General features: G+C 44.6%; 2 protein-coding genes across 3 annotated transcripts; one reads left to right on the top strand and one right to left on the bottom strand.

The window, feature by feature from the left end:
* Nucleotides 1–20: 20 nt before the first annotated feature.
* Nucleotides 21–2,240, top strand: LOC134225171 (damage-control phosphatase ARMT1-like). Its single transcript, XM_062705028.1, has 6 exons — nucleotides 21–311; nucleotides 392–507; nucleotides 582–687; nucleotides 753–976; nucleotides 1,048–1,213; nucleotides 1,279–2,240. The coding sequence occupies exons 2-6, from the start codon at nucleotides 428–430 to the stop codon at nucleotides 2,038–2,040; spliced, it is 1,338 nt and encodes a 445-aa protein (XP_062561012.1). The 5' UTR covers nucleotides 21–311; nucleotides 392–427; the 3' UTR covers nucleotides 2,041–2,240.
* LOC134225170 (tubulin-specific chaperone E) lies at nucleotides 2,060–23,795 on the bottom strand. Of its 2 annotated transcripts, none has more exons than XM_062705026.1 (6): nucleotides 23,662–23,795; nucleotides 18,138–18,281; nucleotides 17,967–18,067; nucleotides 17,710–17,872; nucleotides 16,588–17,503; nucleotides 2,060–2,671 (listed from the first exon to the last, which is right to left on the bottom strand). In XM_062705026.1, exons 2-6 carry the CDS (start codon nucleotides 18,216–18,218, stop codon nucleotides 2,379–2,381), a joined length of 1,554 nt encoding a protein of 517 aa, XP_062561010.1. In that variant the 5' UTR covers nucleotides 18,219–18,281; nucleotides 23,662–23,795; the 3' UTR covers nucleotides 2,060–2,378. The 2 variants fall into 2 exon arrangements, with proteins under 2 accessions (XP_062561010.1, XP_062561011.1); XM_062705027.1 differs by lacking the exon at nucleotides 23,662–23,795 and adding an exon at nucleotides 23,538–23,651.

Below are 23,795 nucleotides of genomic sequence, written 5' to 3'. Positions count from 1 at the left end.
AATTTTTTATGATGCGAATTATTGTGTTCGCTTGTTTGCTTCACCCAACTATCCCCCATGAAGGAAGCTAAACAGCTGATCATGAAGTGTTCTTGTTGATAGGTTCTTGCGTTCAGTCCTTGCCGCACTTCTTCACATATTCAGTATAGTAGGACAGTTGTGTCGCGGAAATATAGTAAATAAATACTCTGCAGTGGATTCTACTAGTTCAATCAACACAATTCCATAAATTAGTACATTTCAAGTCATTGGTTAAATCAGTTCTCAAGTACCTATAAGAGTAAAGGCAAAGCAGAGAGTTTCAAAACCTCGTGAGTCGACTTTCATTCTTCCTTATTTGGTATAAATTGAATGAAGTCGAACGTGAACAATCTAATCTAAATTATTACAGGTTTTACATAATTAGTTGTAAATTCCAACCAAAGCAATGACGGAATTCCAAACCAAGTACAACATCATCGATGAGAAACCTCCCCAAAATGCCCCCCTGAAGGCGCAATATAAACAGTACGTATCGACCGTAATCAGTATCACAGCTAACAAACGATGCACACTTTCACGGTTTCTTAAACCCATTTCAGAGGATTCGGATTCTACACAATGAAAGAGCGCCTACCAGTTATCCTGACGCAGGTGATTGACCAGCTGTCAAAGGACAAGGAGCAAATTGTCCAGCATTTCGGTGAGGTATGTTCGCCAGAGTTGATTTAATCGAGGTACCATGCATGAACAATTTACAATGCGTTCCGTAGGATGCCCGCGAAGAACTTAAACAGGCCATAGGGGAAATTTCCAAGCTTAAGTACGAACTGCAAACCGACAAGGAGTTCAGCCCGATCGAGACTGAACTGGGCGATAAGCAAGTGTGGAACGATTTCATCGGTGGGCTCGGCGGTGACAACACATACTATTCGGCTTGCTGGTTGTACGCTGAGACTTACATGTATCGGCGGTTGAACAACATATTTGAGAGCACGTAAGTATTTTTCGCTTCTTAAAAAAGGTAATAAATAAAGGAATAAATATTTTATGTGTTGTGGTTTACAGTACTCTGCTTAAAAAGTTGGATTACTTCCAACAACAGAAGCATAAAGCGTTCACAAATTCTTGCGATGCGATGGGTGCTATCTTGAATTCAATTGAGCTATTTAACGAAGACAAGCACAGTAAAAATGAGACTGAAATAGGAGATTTCTTTCAAAAAATGTTGAAGGTAAATTGCTGTCGCACTGTCTTTCTAAAAAAGAAAAATAAACTACTCATTCTATCTTCTCACAGCTTAACCTGTGGGGCAATCGATGCGATCTCTCTTTAACCGCCGGTGAAGAATACCAACAAGACGGCGATCCGCTGAGCTTACTGGAATCCTGCAACAGCTACATCGTGAGCAATCATTGCTCCGCCGTTTGGGACCATGTTCGGCAGCTGAAAAATCCCACTGGTGCTCCGGTCGTGATCGACATCATCAACGACAACTCCGGCTACGAATTGTTCACCGACCTCTGCCTGGCGGACTTCATCGTCGAACACCAGCTTGCATCCCGGGTGAACTTCAACGTGAAAGCCATCCCGTGGTACATCTCGGACGTAACACCTAAAGACATGGCATGGACGCTGGATGCTCTCAAGACGCACAGCAACCCCCTTCTGTCCGCATTCGGCCATCGGTTGCAGTCCCGTTTCGACGCCGGTACGCTCGTCCTGAAGGACGTTGATAACTTCTGGACATCACCCTACGAATTCCATCGCATGCGTGACATCAACCCGGACCTGTACCAACAGCTGACGCAATCCCAGTTGTTGATCTTCAAGGGCGATCTGAACTACCGGAAATTGTTGGGCGATTTCAACTTCCCGTACACGACCCCGTTCCGAGATGCACTGCGTGGCTTCCACCCGACGGCATTGTGCTCGCTGCGAACGGTGAAGGCCGACTTGATCTGCGGACTGGCGGAAGGGCTTTCGGACAAACTGGACGCCAAGGACGAGCACTGGATGACCACCGGCGAGTACGGTGTAATCCAGTTTACTCATAATTGAGGGATACTTGTGCGGAAAGTAACATTTGTTTAGTTTTTATTTTGATGTGTTATAGTTGGTTTGAAAAACCTGTTTTCAAATTGTTTATAACAAATTTTAGATATCTGTACTTGTCATTTTGTTATACGTCTCTCTTTGTATTGGTTTTACGCAAAATTTTGAATGTGCTTTTCAGTGCAAATAAATTATTAATAAATATAGCTTTCAATTTATTGGAATCAACATGAGGCAACGAGTGAAAGAAAGCATACAATTGTACGGACATTTGTGTTGGTTGCACTGCAAAATTTAGTACACAGTAAAATAAAGCTACTTATTCGCATCAACGCGAAAAGCGATTAAAAAACGATCGTATCCTGATCTTCGACCGAATAGAAGTCCAAACTCTTACCATGGTTGTCCAGGGGAATGCGTACGTCGCGTTTCCGATCCAGTAGTGCCAACTGGAGCGGATTGGGATGTTCCGAAGATCCAAAAAGTTTCATGATGAGATTTTCCAACGTTTGCAGGTTGATCCGTTTGGGGACTTTCTTCTGGCGGGTTTCCCCGGTACGCTCGTTCAAGAGGTGAAGATTCAGCATATTGGAAACCTTGCGATTGTCCGGGAGAATTTGTTCCGGGCTGCCCAATCCTGGTTGGATAAAAAAAATGTATTGTAGCATTGGTAATTCCTTAATTGTAATATTTTCTAACTTATTGGCGATTTGGCATGGATACGAGAAGATACAATTTTTTTTTAGATATTGCACTTTCCTGTAGTCTTTAATTTTGTCAAAAACAGTTACCACTCAGCTTCTGAGACGAGCAGATGTGTTTTCGATTGCACTATCCGACAGTCAAACGAATTTCATCCGTCCGTGCTGCGTCGCGCGATGAGGCGAGAAAACACTTTCCAAATTGATTACTCACGCTTCCCAGTGCAGCCGTCATTCGAGAAGGTGCATGGCTTTTGCCGCATAGTACTAGGACTGAAGAAAGAAGACGTGGAGAAACTCTAGTGCCATCGCGGTAAACAATGTACGTTCTTCAAGGTCAAGGACCTGACGCACGCATAAAAAATTGTGGATGATCACGATGAAAAATACGAAGTGGATATTGCGGGGAAGAAGCTTCGAAGATAGAAGTGTAGAAGTGGAAGTTCATGATTTGGCGGAAGACGTTTCCGAAGAGAATATAGTTGAGTTCCTCAGTGCGTTCGGAGAAGTGATCTTGCTGCGGGAATTAACGTGATATGATAGTTTCGAGTTCGGTGGAATCCCACTAGGCAAATAGTTGGCTCGTATGCCCATAAAACGAAACATCTATTCGTGGGTCACGATCGACGACCAGCAGGCGTTACAAGGGGCAGATTTCCTCTTGCAAACACTGCAAAGAGCAGGCCCACACTGGCATTTCTTGTGTGCAAAACAAGAAACCACTGGTCCAAAAGAGCTACACCGACGAGAGGAAGCAAGCTGGACCACGACAACCACCGCAGAAGGCAAACGGTGCAAAAACCCCGATCGCTAAACCGGTTGGCCAGCGCTCTGTCGCTCCTCCATCATCACTGAAAGCCTTTCCCGATCTACCGAAGCAGACGAGTCTTAAACAATCAACCAGCAAGTCAGCCAGCTGCAAGCACCGCACGAACAGTGTCCCCCAGCCTACGGTTGCAAACACAACAGGCACGCAGCTTGTTACCGTCGTTGATGCGAACAACCACACAACCACAATGCGCCGAACTGGTATTAGTGGATATATTCAGAACTCGATTCAGAAAGCCTGTAAGCGCGATTGGGTCGAAAAGCCGAGCCGTCAATTAAACGAATGATTCTTCGTCATCGACAAGAAGTAACCGGAGCCGAAGTCGTCCTCCCGGCAAGAAACAAAGATGCGACGACGGAGACAACGAGCGGGACGATAACTACGAACTTCGCATCGATACATATCGGAACCATCACGAACCAAACGAAACTAAACGCACTCCGACATCAGCAGCCAAAGTCTCGATATCGTGTGTCTGCAGGAAGTAAAGAACAAACAGCTTTCCTTGCCTGACTATATCGTTCTCGCGAATGTGGATCACACGAGAAGAGACACAGCTGTTGCAGTGATGGAACACATCCAGGTCTCTCGCGTCCAGAAGAGTCTTGACAGCCGGTTGATTGCGCTGAGAGTGCACGACACGACCATCTGTAATATTTACGCTCCCTCCGGCACTGCACAGCGAGCAGCCAGAGAAGATTTTTTCAACGGCACGCTGGCCTACTACCTCCATCACCACACCGCAAACGTCATCATCGCTGGCGATTTCAATTGCGTACTGCGCACATACGATTCGTCCAGCCCGAACACAAGCTTGTCCCTCAAAATAGCCGTCCAATAACAGCAGCTGCCTGCATGACGCGTGGGATAAGCTGTGCCCGCGAGATCCCGGGTTCACGGACATCAATCGGAGCGCACAATCCCGACTAGAACACATGTACGTAAGCGCTAGTCTACGAAATAATCTGCAGTCCGCCTACACGCACGTTTGTTGCTTCACAGACCACAAAGCCCTGACAAAAAGATTATGTCTCCCCTCACTGGGACATGAGCCCGGGCGCGGATTTTGGGCCCTGCGGCCACATCTTCTGACGGAAGAAAACGTTGCTGTGTTTCATTATAAGTGGCAATGGAATGGTGGCTGTCGTACGCTAAGCCCAAAAATCAAAACGTTCTTCAAGTGGAAATCTCGATACGTTTTCGAGGATTTCCGCGATGCGCACCAGCGTCTCTATGCGCAATTAAGGCTATGATGGGTACTATCAACATACCGAAATGTTGACCACCATAAACCGTTATAAATGTGAAATGCTGTCACTACAACGGATTTTTTCCCACACGTTTATGCGTATAAACGAAACGCACTTGGCGGGAGAGCCCATGTCGATGTTCCAGCTGGGGGAAAGACGACGAAAAAACAACTATCACGCAGCTGCCTGTTTGCCTTTTTCTCGAGTCTCTACAGTCTGCATGGAAGAAGCGGGAGACAACAGCGAGGACGGGTTTGTTTGTGAGCGATTAATTCCGCCAGATGATCCTCTGAATGAAGCATGCAAGCATCACAACAGCGGAGATTTTGTCTGCTATTAAAGCGAGCGCCCCAAAACCAACGGTATCCCACAAGAGTTCTACCTTCGTATGTTCAACGTCTTCCACCGTGAGCTGAACCTGCTTCTTAATGATGCACTCACTGACAATCTCCCACATGCCTTTGTAGAGGGTAACTTTGTGCTGGTAAAAAACGAACAGTGGGTAATGTCTGTGACATAACCGCGAAGTGGACGTAGGACTTGACTTGACCATGTCTTTGAAGATCTATAATATATCCAAATCTCTCACGTCACCTAATTTGTATAAAAAATCGGCGATAACAGCCCAAACATTATTATAACAATTTTCATGAGCAATATAGGAAAAAATATCTCAAAAGAAAAGCTCTCAATCGATTTTTCATCTAATAGTGGAATTTTTTGTGATTTATTTCATTATATGTCACAGTTCTTGTTATGTAACGGTTATGAAAAAATCTTGAAAATCTGCTATTCGCGTATAACATTTTATCTCTAGAGTATTTTAGAATTTTTAAGAACTCTTTAGTAAGTCTATCAATGGCTCTCAGAAGAACCGTATGCTTTGAAAATAAACATTTTCTATGTCCATCTGTTGCGTCATGTTGCAGCGGACTGTAAGGCTGATGCTGGGTGCTCCAGGGTGGAGCGCAAAACCAAAGCTGTCTTCATGCAGCGTATCCGCTTGACGTGTGCTGTTTCTTCAATGGAACCAGCGGGATGCGAATTGCCTTAATGCAGCATGCGACGAACCAGTGACGAATGCCACCCAATTGCGAAAATTATTATTAACTCTCTTGGCCCTGATAAGGGCCGAAAATTAGCTCCTTTCGGGGAACTGGTTGACACGATTTCTTCAAGAACATTGCAGTTCTTTCTCTTGATTTTCTACAACTTGTTTCGGCTCGATACCAATGCCGGCCGGTTTCGGCTCAACACTGATGCCGGTCGGCCTCAGCTCTTCATTGATGCCGGCTAGTTTCGGCTCGACTCTGCTGCTGCTGCCGGTATCTCCTCGGCATTGCTGCGGTGTCGGGTCTGTAGAATAGGCTGCTTCTGGAACATTTTCTGTGGCTGTACTGGCATGCTTTGTCTGATGGTGGCCTCGGCGCTGCCGGGCCGAAAAGGACGATGCTGTTTTGCGAAAAGTTGCGAGTGCTGTCGAATCGATGCTGCTGTGGCTTTGCTTGTCCCGGTTAGAATGAAAGAAAAAAAATCGTTTTGCGCTATTTTATGCCTTCTCAGCAGACCCAGCGGCAGCTCATTCGCTGGTGTCTGCACCAATCAGAACGCGGTAATGGATACTTTGCATTGAAAACAGTTTTAGGCCTATTGAAACAAGCTCTTCGTGTCTAATCAATGATGAATATGAAACGTGTACTTATAATCTTTTGATTAAGGGGTTTGTTGTACAAATCTGTTCAGTCAGATGGACGCTATTCACCTTCAAAATCTTCTATTCCAGCGTAACGCTCTCGATGCCAAAATATTGAAATGACACCCGGTATAGTAAAGAAAGACATAAGTCCTACGTCAAAATTAACCTTCAAATATGTACTTCAGAAGTTCAAATTATCCTATGCTGTGCTGTAGGATCTGTCAAAGTTAACAGCGTCGGTTGTCTAGTTCTTATTTCTTTACTTGGAATCATCTATACCATTGTAAATCAATTGTAAATCGATTGAGTGAACGAACATCAATCGCAGCGGCAGTGTCGGTAGCGATCATCTTGTGTCGTCGAGAGCAGCAGAGACCATGCAAGTCTCGTTTGGATTGGTAATTTTGCCGTCGGAGATTTTCTTTACAAGATTGGGACCATCGTTTCCTCAAGTGACAAGACATTTCGAAATGAAAATATTTTGTCATGATTTCTTCAGTATAGCATAGGAACTCAGAAGCCGGAGCCGAAGCTCCGCCTTTTCGATGGATAATACCGTTATAAACCACTTGTTGGCTCCTCCTTTACATTGACCAATCAAAAGGAAATAATTTGTCACATGTGATCAATGTGTTGAGTTTCAAACTCCGCCTTTTTGGTATTGTTAGCGTTGTATGCCGTTCTTTGGCAACACCTTTTTATCGACCGGTATCGTAAATCACTTAGAACAAGAATAATCAACAACTTTCTACCAATCTTTTAGAAGTAGCGCAAAATACATTAGCTGTTTAGTTATGTAAATAATGAAAACAACATGACCAAATGCCCATGATAGCTCTCTATTTCGAGAACATTTTCCCAAATTGTTCACGAACAACTTACACTCAATATACAAATTTCAGGAATCAATTTCATAGAGATATTTTTAGGGCTATTTTTATAAAAATATGCCCAAATCTCTCACATATTGGAAGAGGAAAACGGCGATATCATTATTATTACCATTTTCGTGACCAATTTAGAAAAAATATCTCAAAACAGAAAGCTATCAATCGATTTTTTATTTAATGTTAATATTTTTGTCATTGATGAAAATATGAAAAAAGATAATTCTTTGACTTCTAGAGATGACACCATTATTCTCCCTGTCGTTGGATGTTGGTTCCCTGCCGGCTGGTCAAGATAAAATTTAAGCCGGAACTGAACTCGCATGAGCCATAATTTTGTCATTATATCAGAACAACTCTAGCCGAAGCTCCACCCCTTTGATGAATAAGACCATTGTAAACCGCTTGTTGGTTCCTCCTTCACCTAGACCGACCAAACGAAAATGTCATGTTGTGAATTACAGACTGTCTGTCAGCGTAATTTACCATTTGTAGCACCATCTATTCTTAATTCAACCAACACTGAAAACTACGTCGAACAATAATAATCAAAAATGTTCCAGCAATCTTTTAGAAAGTATCAAAGAGTCATTTTTCTACATATTTTTTATCAAATGTCAAATAAATCCAAAATTCAAATAAATCCAATAGATAAAAAATCGATTCATAGCATTCCGTTTTGGGATATTTTTAATTGGCCACGAAAATCTTGAAAATCTGCTACATGCGTATAACATTTTATCTCTAGAAGATTGAATTTGGCTCAAAAGTACTATTTCTAAAGCGAAAGGTATTGAAAGCTTTAATATTAAACTCTTTAGTAAGTATCAGTGGCTCTCAGAAGAACCGTTTGCTTTGATGGCATACATTTTCTATCTCCATCTGTTGCGTCATGTTGCAGTGGACTGTGAAACTGAAACTGGGTGCTCTGGGGTGTGCGACGTGTGCTGGTTCCCCAATGGAACCAGCGGGATGCAAACTGCCTTAATGCAGCGACCGACGAACCAGTGATGAATGCCAACCAATTGCGAAAATTATAAACAACAATCTTGGCCCTGATAAGGGCCGGAAATTAACTCTTTCAAAAGCAACTGGTTGACCGTGGGAGTTTCTTGCTCGAAACCAAAACACACACAAACGATTTCATCTAGAACACCGCCGTAAAAGCGACGAATTCCAACCTATTGCGAAAATTATCACTAACTCTCTTCGCCCTGATAAGGGCCGGAAATTAACTCTTTCAGAGGAAACTTGTTGACCAAGGGAGATTCTGGCAGGAAACCATTCTAGAACGTTGTAACTTTTTCTCTTTTTCTCTCTTCACCTTTCTCTGCTCAACACTGATGCCGGCCGGTCTCGGCTCAATACTGAGGCCGGCCGGTCTCGGCTCGGCACTGTTGCGGTGTGTGGTCTAGGCTGGGCTGCTTCTTCTGCTGCTGTGTTCCACTTGATGTTCGTCAAAAAACTGATTCATGGTGCTGGGTAGCACCCCGGTTTTATTCATCGTTGATGATGATAATATCCCGTTGGAAGTTCTGAACAGAATGAGAAGGAAAAATTGCGTCACCCTCTTTTATGGCTTATTTTGGTGCGCAGTTGCAGCTTATCCGCTAGCGTCTGCACCCATCAGAATCAAGCGAACAAATGACGCGAGGAACAAGCGGCACCCATATTTATAGGTTTCAGTGCAGTCAATGTTTTGCTTCGAAAACAGTTTTAGGCCTATTGAAACAAGTTTTTCGGGTCATATCAAGTATGAATATGAAAGGCATACTTGAGATCTGTCGATTAAGGGGTTTTCCGAAGAGATCCGTTCACTGGGACAAACGCTATTATCATTCAAAATCTTTCAACACAGCGTAACGCGGTCGATTTAGAAATATTGAAATGACACCCGGTATAGTGAAGAGAGACGTAAGTCCTACGTCAAAATAAGGGTAGAGAAAACACTGTTCGAGCGTATCGGCCGATATCGCTGCTGAAGAGCGATTGCACCGGACAGAAATGTTCAAACGCTAAGCACAACAGACCACTCTTGCTCTGAAAGATCGGGTAGCTAGCCTCCGTTGCCACCGTCGCGTCGGTAAGCTCGGATTCAACGAAGAACACATTGCTTTCTCGCGCGCATTGCCAACTGGGGAAGATTTGCTTGCTGCGTACGCCGAAGACATCAGCGTGATTGTAACGTCACCGTGGCAGATCGAGGCGATGAGGAAAGTCTTTCGTCGTTTTGGTCTTGAAGCCAGCGCGCAACTGAATTTGCGCAAAACTGTTGCGGTGAATGTGGGGTTTTGCGAAACACTCATTTATTCAAAAGTTTGAGTACTTCCTTCGCAAACTCAATAGGTTGATGGCAACGATTAATTGGAACGCAATGGTTGGCAAGTTTATGGCTGCAATCGTTAAGGAAGCTCACAATGCACCAGAAGGTGCTGATGCTAAACACGTTTGGCACGGCGAAATTGTGGTATCTGTCTTCGGTGCTGCCACCGTTCGGCGTTCATACGGCCAAAAACACGTCGACGATGGGAACACTTCTATGGAGAGGAATAGTCGCCCGCGTTCCCATAATGCAACTTGTCCGAAAGAAGGAGCACGCAGGCTTAGGCCTGCAAGTTTCGACGCTGAAAGCAAGGGGTTTAGCTTTAGTTTAGTTCAATAGACGTATTACAGAGATCGATTCCATTCCTCACTACGAATTCCTTATTTTCCACGCAATTGCTCGCCCAGTAACTCCAATGGACATTCCCCGCCAAATCCTACAAAACTCCTCCGCCGATCAAATCCAACAGCACCTCGTACTGCAAACCGAGCTGCCAAAAGTGGAACGCAACAGCCCAGCAGTTGCCTGGCCGCGCGCGTGGCCCAACATATGTATGAAAGAGCTCTCATCAACACAACGAACACAACTCTACCTTTTTGTGAATGGAAAAACTTAAACGCACTTCAGCATGAATTCTCTTCCTGCGCTCGTGTCGGCCCGGCTTAAACGGTCCTGCAGCAGATGCTGGTGAAAGTAGAAATGGGTGGATGGAGACGACTATCATTCGAAGCCCTCGCGAGGCCTGCTCTGCCAGGCATTTGAAAGACAACCCGAGTAAACATTTTGAAAATACTTCATAATTACATCTGCTTTATTATAAAATGTAATGGAAGAATTAATGATTATTAATTATAATTTAAGATTTTTATTTGGGGGAATATGATTTATACCTTTAATTTCAACAATTGGTATTTTAAAGGGACCATTAATTTTAGGAAAATTTGGCGCACGCCGCTTCCACGCAAGGTATCCAGCATCAAATGAGGAAATACAGCAGGGATCTAAATATGTTTGTTACGACCCTCTGCAACATCGTTGTGGAATGGAGATCCCTGCTGGAGGCCAGGCCGGAACGAAAGATCCGCCTACTTACTGAGGAGAAGGAGTTGACGTTGACAGTGAGCCAGGTTACGGAGGTCAGGAAGGAGGCCGAATTGAAGATTACTGAGGAAAAACAGCTGACGGAAAGAAAACGCATGGCCGTCACCGGTGCCAATCCTAAGCTCAGTAAGGTCGGGTTGGAAGCCGATCAGAAAGGAGCTATTGCCAAGCCAGTACCACCAGAGAGGAAGGATCCGGCCAAACATCGGGAGAAGGTCAGGAAAACGGCTGATCCTAAGGAACGGCGGGGCCAAGTGTCTCCACCAAAAAAGGGAGCAGAGGTTCGCATGGAGGAAGGCCTTCTATGGAGGGGGATCGTGAACCCCAGAAAAGCGAAGCGGAAAGCATTTCTGCAGCGGTCGGTATATGAGAACAAGACTGATGTTGCCCTGCTATCGGACCCGTATTGCATCTCTGATATGAACGGCCGTTGGATTGCGGCTTATCCGCTTATCCAGAACAGTGTCAATCGAGGAAATAGTTTCATTTCTTGACGCCAAAGTAAATGGTGTTTACTTTTGTAGCTGGTACTGTCCTCCTAAGGGCTGCGAAATGGAGAGTTGACATCCGGGAAGGGGCGCCTAACATAGCTCTGCCCAAGTAACCATGAAGCTATATATACTTGTAAAAAATACACCCCTAAAAGCTGACTTAAAGTGGAAAAGGGCACTTATAAGACCGAATTAGTGGTTCATTACTTTCACATGTTGAAATAAAGCATAAGTAATGCATCGCTGCATTCGTAATGCTGATTTAGAATATCGTTGTCTGACAGCTGATAAATAAATGCCACTTCACATCGTTAAAACTGATTTAATGCAATTAGCATTTAGAATGCCGGTTTATGATTGATATATGTGCAATATTGTAATGCTTGGTGTTACTTGGGTGGTCCTCACAAGTTCCAATACTCACGCTTCCTGGGCACTGTTGTCCTTCTGACATCAGCTAGAGTGAGAGGGTGCGTCCTGTGGGGTCTGCCTAGGATGTGGTGGGGTTCGACAGTGGGCTCTGTTGAACTTCTATAAAAATCTGCATGTGTCCCCAAGCAGGCCCTATCAAAGCGACCGTGTGCCACTCAAAGCGCACTAGCCTAGTCCTGGTGTTGGGTGGGACTTTAAACAAATTTGACCCGACTGATCGAGCGTCTGTCCACCAAGGAGGTGCGGCTCCAACAGCGTCTGTTCTGGCATCCAGCGGCTGAGTATGAAATGCTATTCCCCGGAAGCTATACCTAAGATGGCAGCCCCATCCCGGTGGATAGGGAACCTTGGGCCAACAACCTACTGTTCCCGAAACATTAATTTGTTCGAGAATCCGATAATGAAAGAACACGGACTGATTTTACGGCGTCGACTGTTAGCGCGAAACAACGGACACGAATAGGAACATGGAAGCCCAGCAGGGTAAATTGGCACAACTTGCCAATGAGGCACGCCGCATGAAGCTTTAGATCCTAGGACTGAGTGAAGTCCGTTGGCCAAAATTTGGAAAACACAGAACGCCGTCGGGACAAGTTCTGCTATACTCTGGTTCACGAGGTGAACACGCTCCCCGGCATCGCGGAGTTGGCTTCCTACTAAGCGCTCAGGCACACTCTGCGCTTATGAAGTGGGAACCTTTAAGTGAAAGGATAATCGTTGCCAGATTTAGAACACGGGTCCGAAACCTTACTATAATCCAATGTTATGCGCCAACCGATGCTGCCGATCTGCAAGACAAAGAGAACTTCTACAGTCAACTAAATGCCGTCGTAGATAGAATTCCGAAGGGTGATATCAAGATCTGTTTGGGCGACTTCAATGTGAAGATCGGATCCGACAACTCGAACCATGAGCGCATTATGGGACGCCATGGTCTCGGAGAAATGAGCGGAAACGGAGAGCTGTTCGCAGAATTTTGTGGTAATAACGACATGGTGATCGGGGGATCGCTCTTCCCTCATCGTGGGTCTCCCGTGACGGCTTTACAGAAAATCAAATCGACCACATCTGCATCAGCCGAAAATGGAAACGGAGCCTTCTTGATGTACGGAATAAACGTAGTGCCGATATCGCGTCTGATCATCACCTCCTCATCGGCGAAATACGCCTGCGCATTGCGTGGATTCGTCGGCAGGGGAAAAGAGTTGAACGACGATTCAACACACGCCGACTGGAAGATGCCACGGTGAAACGGTCCTGCGTTGAAGAACTGGAGACGCGTGCTGCAGATATTCCGGAAGGTGGCAGCGTGGAAGACCAATGGACCGCCATCAAGAATGCGTTCATCGCCACCAATGGATCACCGATGAGACCTGGAGGAAGATAGAGGAGTGAAGAGAAGCCAAAGCCGCGATAGAGCGATCGAAAACCAGAGGAGCCAAAGTCCTAGCCCGTCAACGATACGCGGCTCTTGAGAGGGAAGTAAAACGCTCATGTCGACGGGACAAGCGAGCGTGGGCAGACTCTCTGGCCGACGAAGGAGAAAGAGAGCCGCCGCAACCGGGGACATTCGCCTCCTCTACGATATCTCACGACGCATAAGCGGGGCGAAGATGAATACAACGATGCCTGTGAAAGACGCGAATGATCAGTTATTGACCGACCCAACTGACCAGCTGAAACGCTGGTTCGAGCACTTCGAACAACTTTTTCAAGTGCCAGGCAGGCCATCACCACCTCGGCATGATCTGCCTAGGATCCGACGTATAACACGCGTCAATACCGAAGCTCCATCACTGCTAGAGATTCAAACAGCCATCCAAAGCATGAAATCGAATAAAGCCCCTGGGGTCGACCGCATATCAGCCGAGATGCTCAAATCTGACCCCATGCCATCCGCTCAACTACTGCATCGTTTATTTTGTAATATCTGGGACACCGCAACTTTCTCGGTCGACTGGATGCAACGTATCTTAGTGAAGGTGTCCAAAAAGGGTGACCTGACTGTATGCGATAACTGGCGAGGCATTATGTTGCTGTGTACCGTTCTCAAAGTTCTGTGCAAAATTATCCTAGCCCGAATTCAGGAGAAGATCGATGCGACTTGGCAAGCCGGATTCCGTGCCGGAAGATCCTGTGTGGACCATATTGTCACGCTCCGCATCATTCTAGAGCAGGTCAACGAATTCCAAGAGTCCCTTTACTTGGTATTCATTGACTACGAAAAAGCTTTCGACCGTCTCAATCACGAGAATATGTGGGGCGCCCTGAGATGCAAGGGGGTTCCTGAGAAAATCATCGGCCTCATCGAAGCACAGTACGAGGCCTTTTCGTGTAGAGTGCTGCACAATGGGGTCCTGTCCGACCGTAGCCGGTGTGAGGCAAGGATGTATTCTATCACCGTTACTGTTCCTCATCGTAATCGATGAGATTCTGGTAGATGCGATTGACCGTGAACCAAACCGCGGGCTGTTTGGAGCACCTAAACGACTTCGAATTGGCGGATGACGTTGCACTCCTCGCGCAACGGCACTCTGATATGCAGAGTAAGCTCAACGACCTTGCCGAGCGCTCCTCTTCGGCAGGTTTAGTCATCAACGTCAACAAAACCAAATCGTTGGATGTAAACACGGTGACTCCTTCCAGTTTCACAGTAGCCGGGCAACCAGTGGAGAATGTTGAAAGCTTCCAATATCTTGGTAGCCAAATGGCGTCAGACGGCGGTACCAAGATCGACATAGGCGCACGGATCAAGAAAGCAAGGGCTGCCTTTGTGAGTTTAAGAAATATCTGGAAAAACAGGCAGATAAGTGAACGCACCAAAATACGAATTTTCAACTCTAACGTGAAATCTGTGCTGTTATACGCTAGCGAAACATGGTGTGTATCAGTGGAGAACACTCAACGGCTGCAGGTGTTCATTAACAGATGCCTGCGGGCCTGGTGGCCTCACAACTGGATCTCAAACAACGAGCTCCATCGTCGTTGTCACCAGAGGCCGATAACAACAGAAATTCGGGATCGGAAGTGGGGCTGGGTCGGCCACACTCTACGTAGGGGCGGAAACGAAATCTGTAAACAAGCATTAGACTGGAACCCAGCGGGACATCGCAGCAGAGGCAGACCCAGAGGCTCATGGCGGCGAAGCCTCAATAAAGAAATAAAAGAAGTCGACCGAAATCTAATCTGGCAACAGGTTAAAGCGATAGCCGGGCAACGCTCAGGATGGAGATCTTTCAAGTTGGCCCTTTGCACCACCGGAGGTGTACAGGATCCATAAGTAAGTAAGTAACTGTCCTCCTAAATACAGTACACTGGATAGTCTTGTAGGCGCACTAACTGGTTTGAAACGTCAATGCGTGGGCAGTGAACTGGGGATCACTAATGCCAGAGATAATACCCTGCAAGAGTTGCAAGCAAGACTGACCGTGGTCCTGTTGAACGAGGGGCAGGTATCCACGTTCAGCGGTGCGAGAGGTGAGTCATGTATCGATGTAACCTTCTGCCGTGCGGGATGGACGGCAGACCCTGAATGGAGGGTTCATGAGGGGAATACTACGAGCGACTATCAGGTTTATGGTCAATTATATCCCCAAGGCGGGTCCATACAGTTGACCTAGGGTGGCGCACCTCGTAGTTCAATCCGGAACTGTTAGATGAATAATTACAATGGAAAAATCGAATTCTTGGCCTGAGCGGCAACGAGTTATCCGATGTTCTGACACGAGCTTGTGACGTAACAATGCCAAGAAAAAATATTTTTAAGGCTGTATGAATTGTAATAAGTTAGTAAAACGAAGTTGACGTCTGGCGGGACGTCTGGTCACATTATTGTATAGGTTCGGGTTCGCAGAATCTACCAATTGCCCGGAATACGTATGCGAGGTGGAGTCGGCGGAACATGTGATGTTTGCATGTGCGCGATTCGATATTGATCGAAACGAAATGCTGCTTATCTGCGGCATGGATTTCACCCCGGACCACCTCATTGAGAGGATGTGCCGGGACGAGGATATCTTGAATGCGGTGAACACATTAGCTCAACAGATTATGTCTAAGCTGCAGCAATGGTGGCATTTTGAACAAAACCAGCAGATGCAGTAGAGAACTGTGATGCTGTGAACGCCTAGTTCACCTCGGCAATTAACATGTCGCGGGTGGGCTGCGGGGACCTCAGTATGTAAATATAGAAATAATTGCGGTTCATGCACAATTGTTGTTTCCGGAGGGCTCGTCTTCTACGTGAGTTACTGATAGAGACCGTTAGGTTACTGTCATGGCTTGCGATCGACGGGTCGATGTGTTTTTAATGCCTTGTGGTTAGCATAAGTGTGAGCGTTCGCAATAGTTTCTCCCTGAAGTATTGCTTAATTGGGGGCTGGGGGATAGCGACTGGCGAAATGGTTTTGGTTTTAGTGGGTCGGGTGAGCTTCTATGTAACACCCATCCCTACACTACCTTCCCAGGTATCTGTTTACCCTTGCTAAAAAAGAGCATCCCAAGTATCTTCTTGTATTAAGATTATCTTGGTTGCAAACGCCCACCAAGAATAATTCTCGCGCCTGCGCAGTTGCTCTATCATTGTTAGTGTTACGCTTTCTCCGACAGCTTCACTAACAATTTTCGAAAAATCCTGTCAAGAGTTTCAGACAAATCCTACCAGCCTATATTTTTTAAAAGAAATGACAATTACCTACAAAACAAATCACATGAGGGCTGTTTTGAATTTAAAAAAATAGAAAACTTGGTTCTACATTACAATACAAAGAAAAGAAACCAACAACCAATAAATTACAAAATATTATCCCCATATATGTACCCCAAATCCAACCCTCATACTCACTGTCCATCACCCGCGGGTACATCCGATGCGCCTTGAAGAACGCCTTCAGTAGTTGGGCATCGGTTCTAACCTGAGCCCACTGGACGGCATACATTTTCCACATATCGCACTCCGAATCGCGTCTAAGCTTTTCCGTTATTCCTGATCGATTGAAAAGTTTCAACCCGGCAATGGAACCAACCACTCGGGCAACCGTTTCTTCATAACTCACGCGCGGGTCCGGGTCCATGGTCAAGTGTTGCAGCGCGCTCAGTTTGTCCAGCTCGTTAAATGCAGCGCACTGGTTTGCGATGGGATTCTCTCGCAGGTAAAGTATCTGAAGCTGTGGAAAAAGCGCGGTCTTTTCCGTGTGAGGACAATCCGGGAAAGCAATCTGTTCGATTCCGTTTGCATTCAGGGATAACTCCCGCAGCGCCGGGAGGCGCCCCAGAGCGTGAATCGATTCCCGTCCGTTTATGCGATTGTTCTGAAGATCCAGACTGTGTAACTGTGTCAGCGCGAATTCGTAATATTCCTCCGTGACCAGGGATATGTCGTTATCTTCCAGAGACAAGTTTTCCAACAGTGGCCACATTCGAGCTAAGCGCACCAATTCCGACCATGAACTGAGTGCGCATTTCTTTAGTATCAACTTTCTCAAGTTGTGAAATTTCATCACAAGTGAACTTATCTCCTCATCGGTTGGCCTAACCAAACGATTGTTAGAAAGATTCAGCTCCTCCAGGGTAGGAACCTGGGCCATCATGTCTCCCACTATTTTCCAATTCCAAAGTAATGTAGCGGATACATCCAACGATCGGAGGCTTTTGAAGCTGGACAAATCCCCCGTGGAATTGACTGGAGAATAAGCCACCGATACGTCGACCAGGTGGCTTAAGTTACTCTGTTTTCCGCCGATCTTTTCCATTCCGACGACCTATTGAAATGGAAAAGGGAAATATGTTCCATTAATAATCGATTTAAAACATGGCGTATCCTAAGGTTGCTTACAAACACTATTCATTCTTAGATCGAAAAATCAAAAACAGGAAAACTATCATTGCGACTCCAATCAGTTCGACTTGAGTGCTTTCGTTTCGTACGCAACCTTGGACATTATTATCAAACAACTCTTTTCCTCACCTCAAACAACGATGCATGCAGCTGTTTCTGCACTTCCTTCATCATTTCTGCATCGAATCGAAGCGTATCCTCCGTCACAATATACTTGTCGTGGATCGCCTCCAGCAACGTCCAAAAGGTGGGAATCTTCTCCGGTCGTATCATCGACCCTGAGTTCTCGACACTGCAAACGAACCTTTGTTTAGAACAGCGAAAACACGTAAACAAATCTCCCCACCCACACCTCGGTGATGACTCATCCCCACCATTCCACTTACCCAGTCAGGAAGTATTCGACTCCGTTCACCGTTCCGGAATGTTTGCCTCGCTGGGGGTCGTCCCATTCCACACCGACCCAATCGCCGTCGGTGTTGGCCACCTGCGAAACAACAAGACAATCGAGGTCAACGCCCACGCAAAAAGGGAACCAATTCCAAATAGCAACCTACCTCCCCTATGTAGCGAATGGTTCCGTAATGTTGTCCGATCCGGATTCGGACGCCTACCTCCAGATGGATTTGCGGAATCATTGTCCCGTGTGTTCAGCGGTTCCGGAGGATTCAATCAACTGGAAATACAATTTAGTCTGCGAGCTAGAAGACGGAAATTTTTTTTTTTTTTTTTTTTTGCTTTCTGCTTCACAACTGCTCGGCTGAGACCTATACAGATCCATCTCGCCGCTAGTCTTGTCTTATTTTTACTTTTTCCGTGTGGCATGTATTTTAGTTTCGTTTTTCCTGGTTTTTCCTGATGTTATGTTGTTTTATTGTTTGGCTTATATATCTATTTTGCATTCCGTGAGGTAATTGCATATAGATTTGTATTCTGTTTCTCGTCCATCTTTTAGTATTTCCATTAATGGTTTGCTTCTAGTAATGATGTCGTATTTCGCTCTTTCGTCGTTGTATTTCGTACAATGGTAAATTACGTGTTCGATGTTTTCTTTGGTCCCGCAGGTATCGCAGTTCTCTGTGTCAGTCCACTTCCACCTATGTTTCCGTTCCTTGGTTAGACAGTGTCCACTACGAATCCTCGATATCATTATTTTTTCGTGCGTGTTCAGAGCCATGTTCTTGCACCATGTACCTCTTTCTGGTTCGTTATTCAATTCATATCGATATTTCCCTTTATCATTGGACATTTCCTGGTATAGCTGTATCCATCGGTTCCATATTTCTTTTTTGGCTAGTCGAAGCGTGTCTCCTAAGGTTAATGTGTTGAACATGTCCTGTGGTCTCGTCGTTGCTTGGAAGGCTGCTTTGTCTGCTAAATCGTTCCCCAAGACGTCAATGTGACTGGGGATCCATTGAATTTTTATCGTCCATTCTCGAAGTTGATTTCTTAGTTTATTGATGTCATAAACTAAGAAGTTATCGTTTGCGTTGTTACTGTTTTTGATAGCTTCGCATGCGCTTTTGGAGTCCGTCAAAATTACAGTTTTCGTGGTTCCTTCTGTACGTACTTTAGTGCTTCTCGGATGGCTAGAAGTTCTGCGTTGGATATGCTATAGTTTTCGTTGATTTTCCTTGATACTTCCGTATTGTTCTGAGTGTCGATGAATGCAATAGCTGTTCCATTTGATGTCTTCGAGGCGTCCGTGTATAACTTGTAGTAGTCTTTGTATTTTGTTTCGATCATCTCCATGACATGTGCTTTAAGAAGTTGTTTATTTGAGTTCTCCTTCTTACCTCTACATGGTCCACCTTAGTATGTACATCTGTCTGTCTTAGATTCCATTCGCTGATCTGCTTGACGCTATCTATATCTTTGCATATAATCTGATGTATTACATCGTTGTGGAGTTCTGCTACTTCTGTTAGGTAACTATTGTTTGTAGTAAAGCAATTATTTGGACCGTGGTGGTATTTCAGTTTGATTGCTTCTCTCAGTGTGAGCCATTCTGTTCTCAACTTCATCGGCATTTCTCCGCTTTCTGCTAGTAAGGTGTTTATTGGCGTCGACTTAATGTATCTCATGGCCGATCTGATATATGCGTTTAACGTGGTTTCGAGCTTATTCAGGTTAGTTTTAGCGGCTTTTCCGTAGATAGATGATCCGTATTCAAGCTTTGAACGTATTAGTGCATCTCCTATTTTAAGCATGGTCTCTGGATTTGCCGGGCTTCTCTTACTAGCTATCATTTTTATTACATTTAAACTCTTTTCGGCTTTTTCTTTTACATACTCGATATGTTTTCTATGTTTTAGAGATTTGTCGACCACATATCCTAGGTACTTGTGTACGTTCACTAGTTGTATTTCTTCATTCCCCAGTTTGATTCGTATTTTAGCGTCAGGTGATCTTCCGAAGTTGATAGCGGCACATTTTGCTGGGTTTAACTCTAGGTTAAGTTGTTTTAGCTCTTCATTCATCCTCTTCATAAATTGGTTCGCCTTCCGCGATATTTCTTCTTCTTCCCCTATGATGATTCCTGCGAAGTCATCGGCAAATTGTGGTAATATTACTCCTTCGTCATTGAGCTTGTGGATGTCTTTCGTGTACAAGTTGAATAGAACCGGGGACAAGGGACATCCCTGAGGCAGTCCCTGACTTGTTTGCATGCGTTCTTGTCCGTTTGTTGTGTTTAGAACCATCTCTCGTATTCTTAAATATTCGTGTATCCAATGTATCAGACCGTATGGAAAGTTGTTGTCAATTAACTTCTGGATTAGTTTAGTGGTGCTTACCCTATCGAATGCCTTACTGATGTCTGCAAATATCACGATGCATCCTTTCTTTTCTTGCTTCGCTTGCATGATGGTATTGATCATGTAGCTTACACATCCGATCGCCGAATGGTTCTTTCGAAAGCCGAATGATAATTCCGGCAGTAATTTATTCGCTTCCGCATATTCGTACAGTCTATCCTTGACTACTCCATTTATGCTCTTCAGAAAAACATTCAGTAATGCTATCCCTCTCTTTCCTTCGATTGAGGTCGGATCGTGGTTCGCCTTTTGAATGAGGATTAATTTTACCTCACGCCATTTTTCTGGTATTTTTTTACTTCGCCATACGGTATTCAATTTTTTCGTAAATCTCGAGGAGAATTTCTCGTTTGCGACTTTTCAGTATTCGATAGGAAATGTTATCCAGACCAAGGGTGGAGTGATCTTTTTTTCTTAATATTGTTCTGTCAAATTTCTCTGTTCCGATGGCCGAATCGTATTTTGGGTGATCCTCTAGTTCTTTCCATTTCAACGTTGTGTCTGAGCTTTGGTTTCCGTATGTTGAGCTCAAAAAACCTTTTGCTATGTCCTGTTGGACCACATGTTGCGCTGCTTTCTTTTCCCAGTTAGTGCCGCATCCGCTCCTCGGACGATATTCCACAGTTGTGCCGGCGGCGTGTCCTTGTCGATTTTCGATCTGAGTTCGTGGATGTCCTTGCGTTTGGCTGATCTAATCAGTTTTTTTAATTTTGCCTGTGCTTTTTGAAATTGGAGCTGACTCTGGAGATTGCGTTCCTTGTTGTACTTTCTCAAACATATCCTTTTGTAATTGTATGCCTGTTGTATTTCCGCCGTCCACCATCGTTTCAGGTAATTGACTTTTTGTTTCCGGATGACATAGCTTGCATTTTCTATCGCCTCATCGAAAATCAGCTGCATTTCCTCGACGTCGTATATGTATTGGGGTTGGATACTGTTGATCGCTTCTATCGCCTTATCTACGTTGACTCTTTTTATGGTTGTTTCTGCTATTGGTAGGGTGATTTGTATCTCCATTATGACAGTCAGGTGTGAACCGCCGAATGTGTGATCCTGAGCCTCCCATATGGATTTTTCTGCTATCTTCCTCGATGCTAGGGTGATATCTATCGCTGACGGTCTTGCATCCACCCTCGGAATTGTTGTCATGTTTCCGTCGTTAAGTACTGTCAGTCTCGTGTTTTCTAATGCGGTAGAAATGGCTTTTCCTCTCGCGCAAGCCGCTCTCGTATCGTCCCAAATCGGATGATGTGCGTTGACGTCCCCGGCTACGATGACTTCCTCTTCCCGCCTATCAACTGAATCTATCAATTCTGCTATTTTTGCTTCTACTTCTCTTGTTATGGTTGCCTCTGGGGGTGCATACATCGAAAAAACTGTTAGCGGAAAGTCCATATTCAGTATTTTGACCCCTACTACTTCTACCGGGTGGAACGAGCTGGTATTGATTTCCTGATATTCTACATCGTCTCTCAAAAGTATTGCAACCCCTCCATATCCTTCTACTCTACGTTTACTGACAAAATTGTATCCTTTAATCCTAAAGTTTTCACCTTGTTTTAACCATATTTCCTGTAGACATGCTATTTCTATCTTTTCTTGATTTAGGAGAAACGTTAATTCTTCTCTTTTTTCTGTTGGTCTAACTGATTGAATGTTCGATTGTAGTAGCTTGATTGACTTATTCATTATTATTTTCTTCGTATTCTTCTAGACTCGGTTCTTCGATTTCTATGTTTTCTCCCATATCAATTATCACTTCTTTCAATACTGTGCTGATCTTAATGATTAGTCCTTCCAGTGACGCCAGGTCCTGATCTACTTTTAGTTGATCTTCGATTGCACATTGTAGTTTATTCACTTTTCCTACCACTTTCCAATTTTCTTCTACCCTATGCATTCTTCTTTTTAGTTTTCTGATCTCTTCAACCATTTCTCGTACACTTTCTCTTTGGCTGGGATCCTCGCCTTCGTCCGTTCCACTGTGTCTTATTTTCCGGTTTTTTGTGTTTCTTTGCTTGTAGACCGTTTCTTTGCTTCTTGAGTGTTGTCTGCTTCTTCTTACATTGCCTCCTAGATTCGTACTTGTTTCGTTTTCATCATCTAGATCACTGTTCAGCTCAGGGAATTCGTCCATTCCGGCTAAAAGGGCGTACCGGTTGCTTTCCTTTGGAAACTTCTCCAGCGCTTCCGTCATCGTAATCCGTTCCTTTTGCATAACTTCCTTTATTTTCCGTTGTCGAGCTCTCTCCGGACACTTTCGATCCTTTGCTTCATGTTGCCCCTTGCAATTTATGCATTTCGTTTGTTCTTCGCATTCCGGATGATCATGCATTCCTCCACATTTTCCACATTTCTTGGGTTTCTTGCAGTCTTTCGTTTTGTGGTTATACATCCAACAGTTGGCGCATTGTTTAATGGGGAACAGATATATTTCCACCTTGAACGGACATCCATAAACCCACACAGTTCCTGGATGGTCCTTTCCCTTAAACGTTATCTTCACTTGATCCGTAGTCCTCAGCTCCTCTTCCCTTCCTTTTCTCTTGACTCGTTCCACACGCGTTACTTCCTGATCCGAATCCATTTGCTCCATGATCTCTTCTTCCCTGAAACTCTTCGGTACACCCTTGATTAGTCCAATAATTTCGTTCTTCACACTGGGGTTGTATTTCTTCAGGCCTGTTCCATCTAATCTTTTGTCATTTATTTTGTTCGCCTCTCCTGCTGAACTGAACGAGATTCTGAACCGGTATCGTCCCACATTCTGGATGTCCTTGAATCCAGTGATCCCGTTGTTGGCGAGTATCCTCCCTATCTCCGCCGGATGCTTGAGCGTTGACTTTTCCACATCTGCTGGCTCCACGAATACTATTGCTGCGCCTGCTTCTTCCTGCGTATCTTTCCTGATTTTCTTCTTCTACTTGTCGTTCGTCCTGCTGTTTCCTTGCGGGCTGTGTCGTTCCTCTCGTCTGCCTCACATTAACCGTGTTCTGTGAGTTTCCATACTTGTTTCTTGTGATTATTTGGGTTCTTGGTTTACTGCCACTCATTTTCAGGTTATGTCTTTGGTATTTTCAAACTCTTCCAATTTTTCACTAATTTCTCTTCGTAAAACTATTTATTATCACTTATTCTAACACTTAAGGTTGTAAATTTATCCGATATTATGTTTAACTATTTAAACTTTTCTCTTCGTCGATATTTTAAAAGAATTATTTGTTGACAAAAATCAACGTGTCGGTTCACTCGCTTCTTCAACAACCTAGAAGACGGAAATTTGATATTTTCCTGAACAGTTGCTGCTCTGCTTGTTTTGTTCGTGTAAGGAAAAAGTACTGCGATGATGATGATGAAAAGGAGACAACGAGAAAAAAGAAAACCATCAACGAGTAAAGC

This window comes from Armigeres subalbatus, chromosome 3 (assembly GCF_024139115.2).
Source record: "Armigeres subalbatus isolate Guangzhou_Male chromosome 3, GZ_Asu_2, whole genome shotgun sequence".
NCBI lineage: Eukaryota > Metazoa > Arthropoda > Insecta > Diptera > Culicidae > Armigeres > Armigeres subalbatus.
The sequence above is the reverse complement of the archived record's forward strand: the minus strand, read 5'-3'. Positions and strand labels throughout refer to the sequence as shown.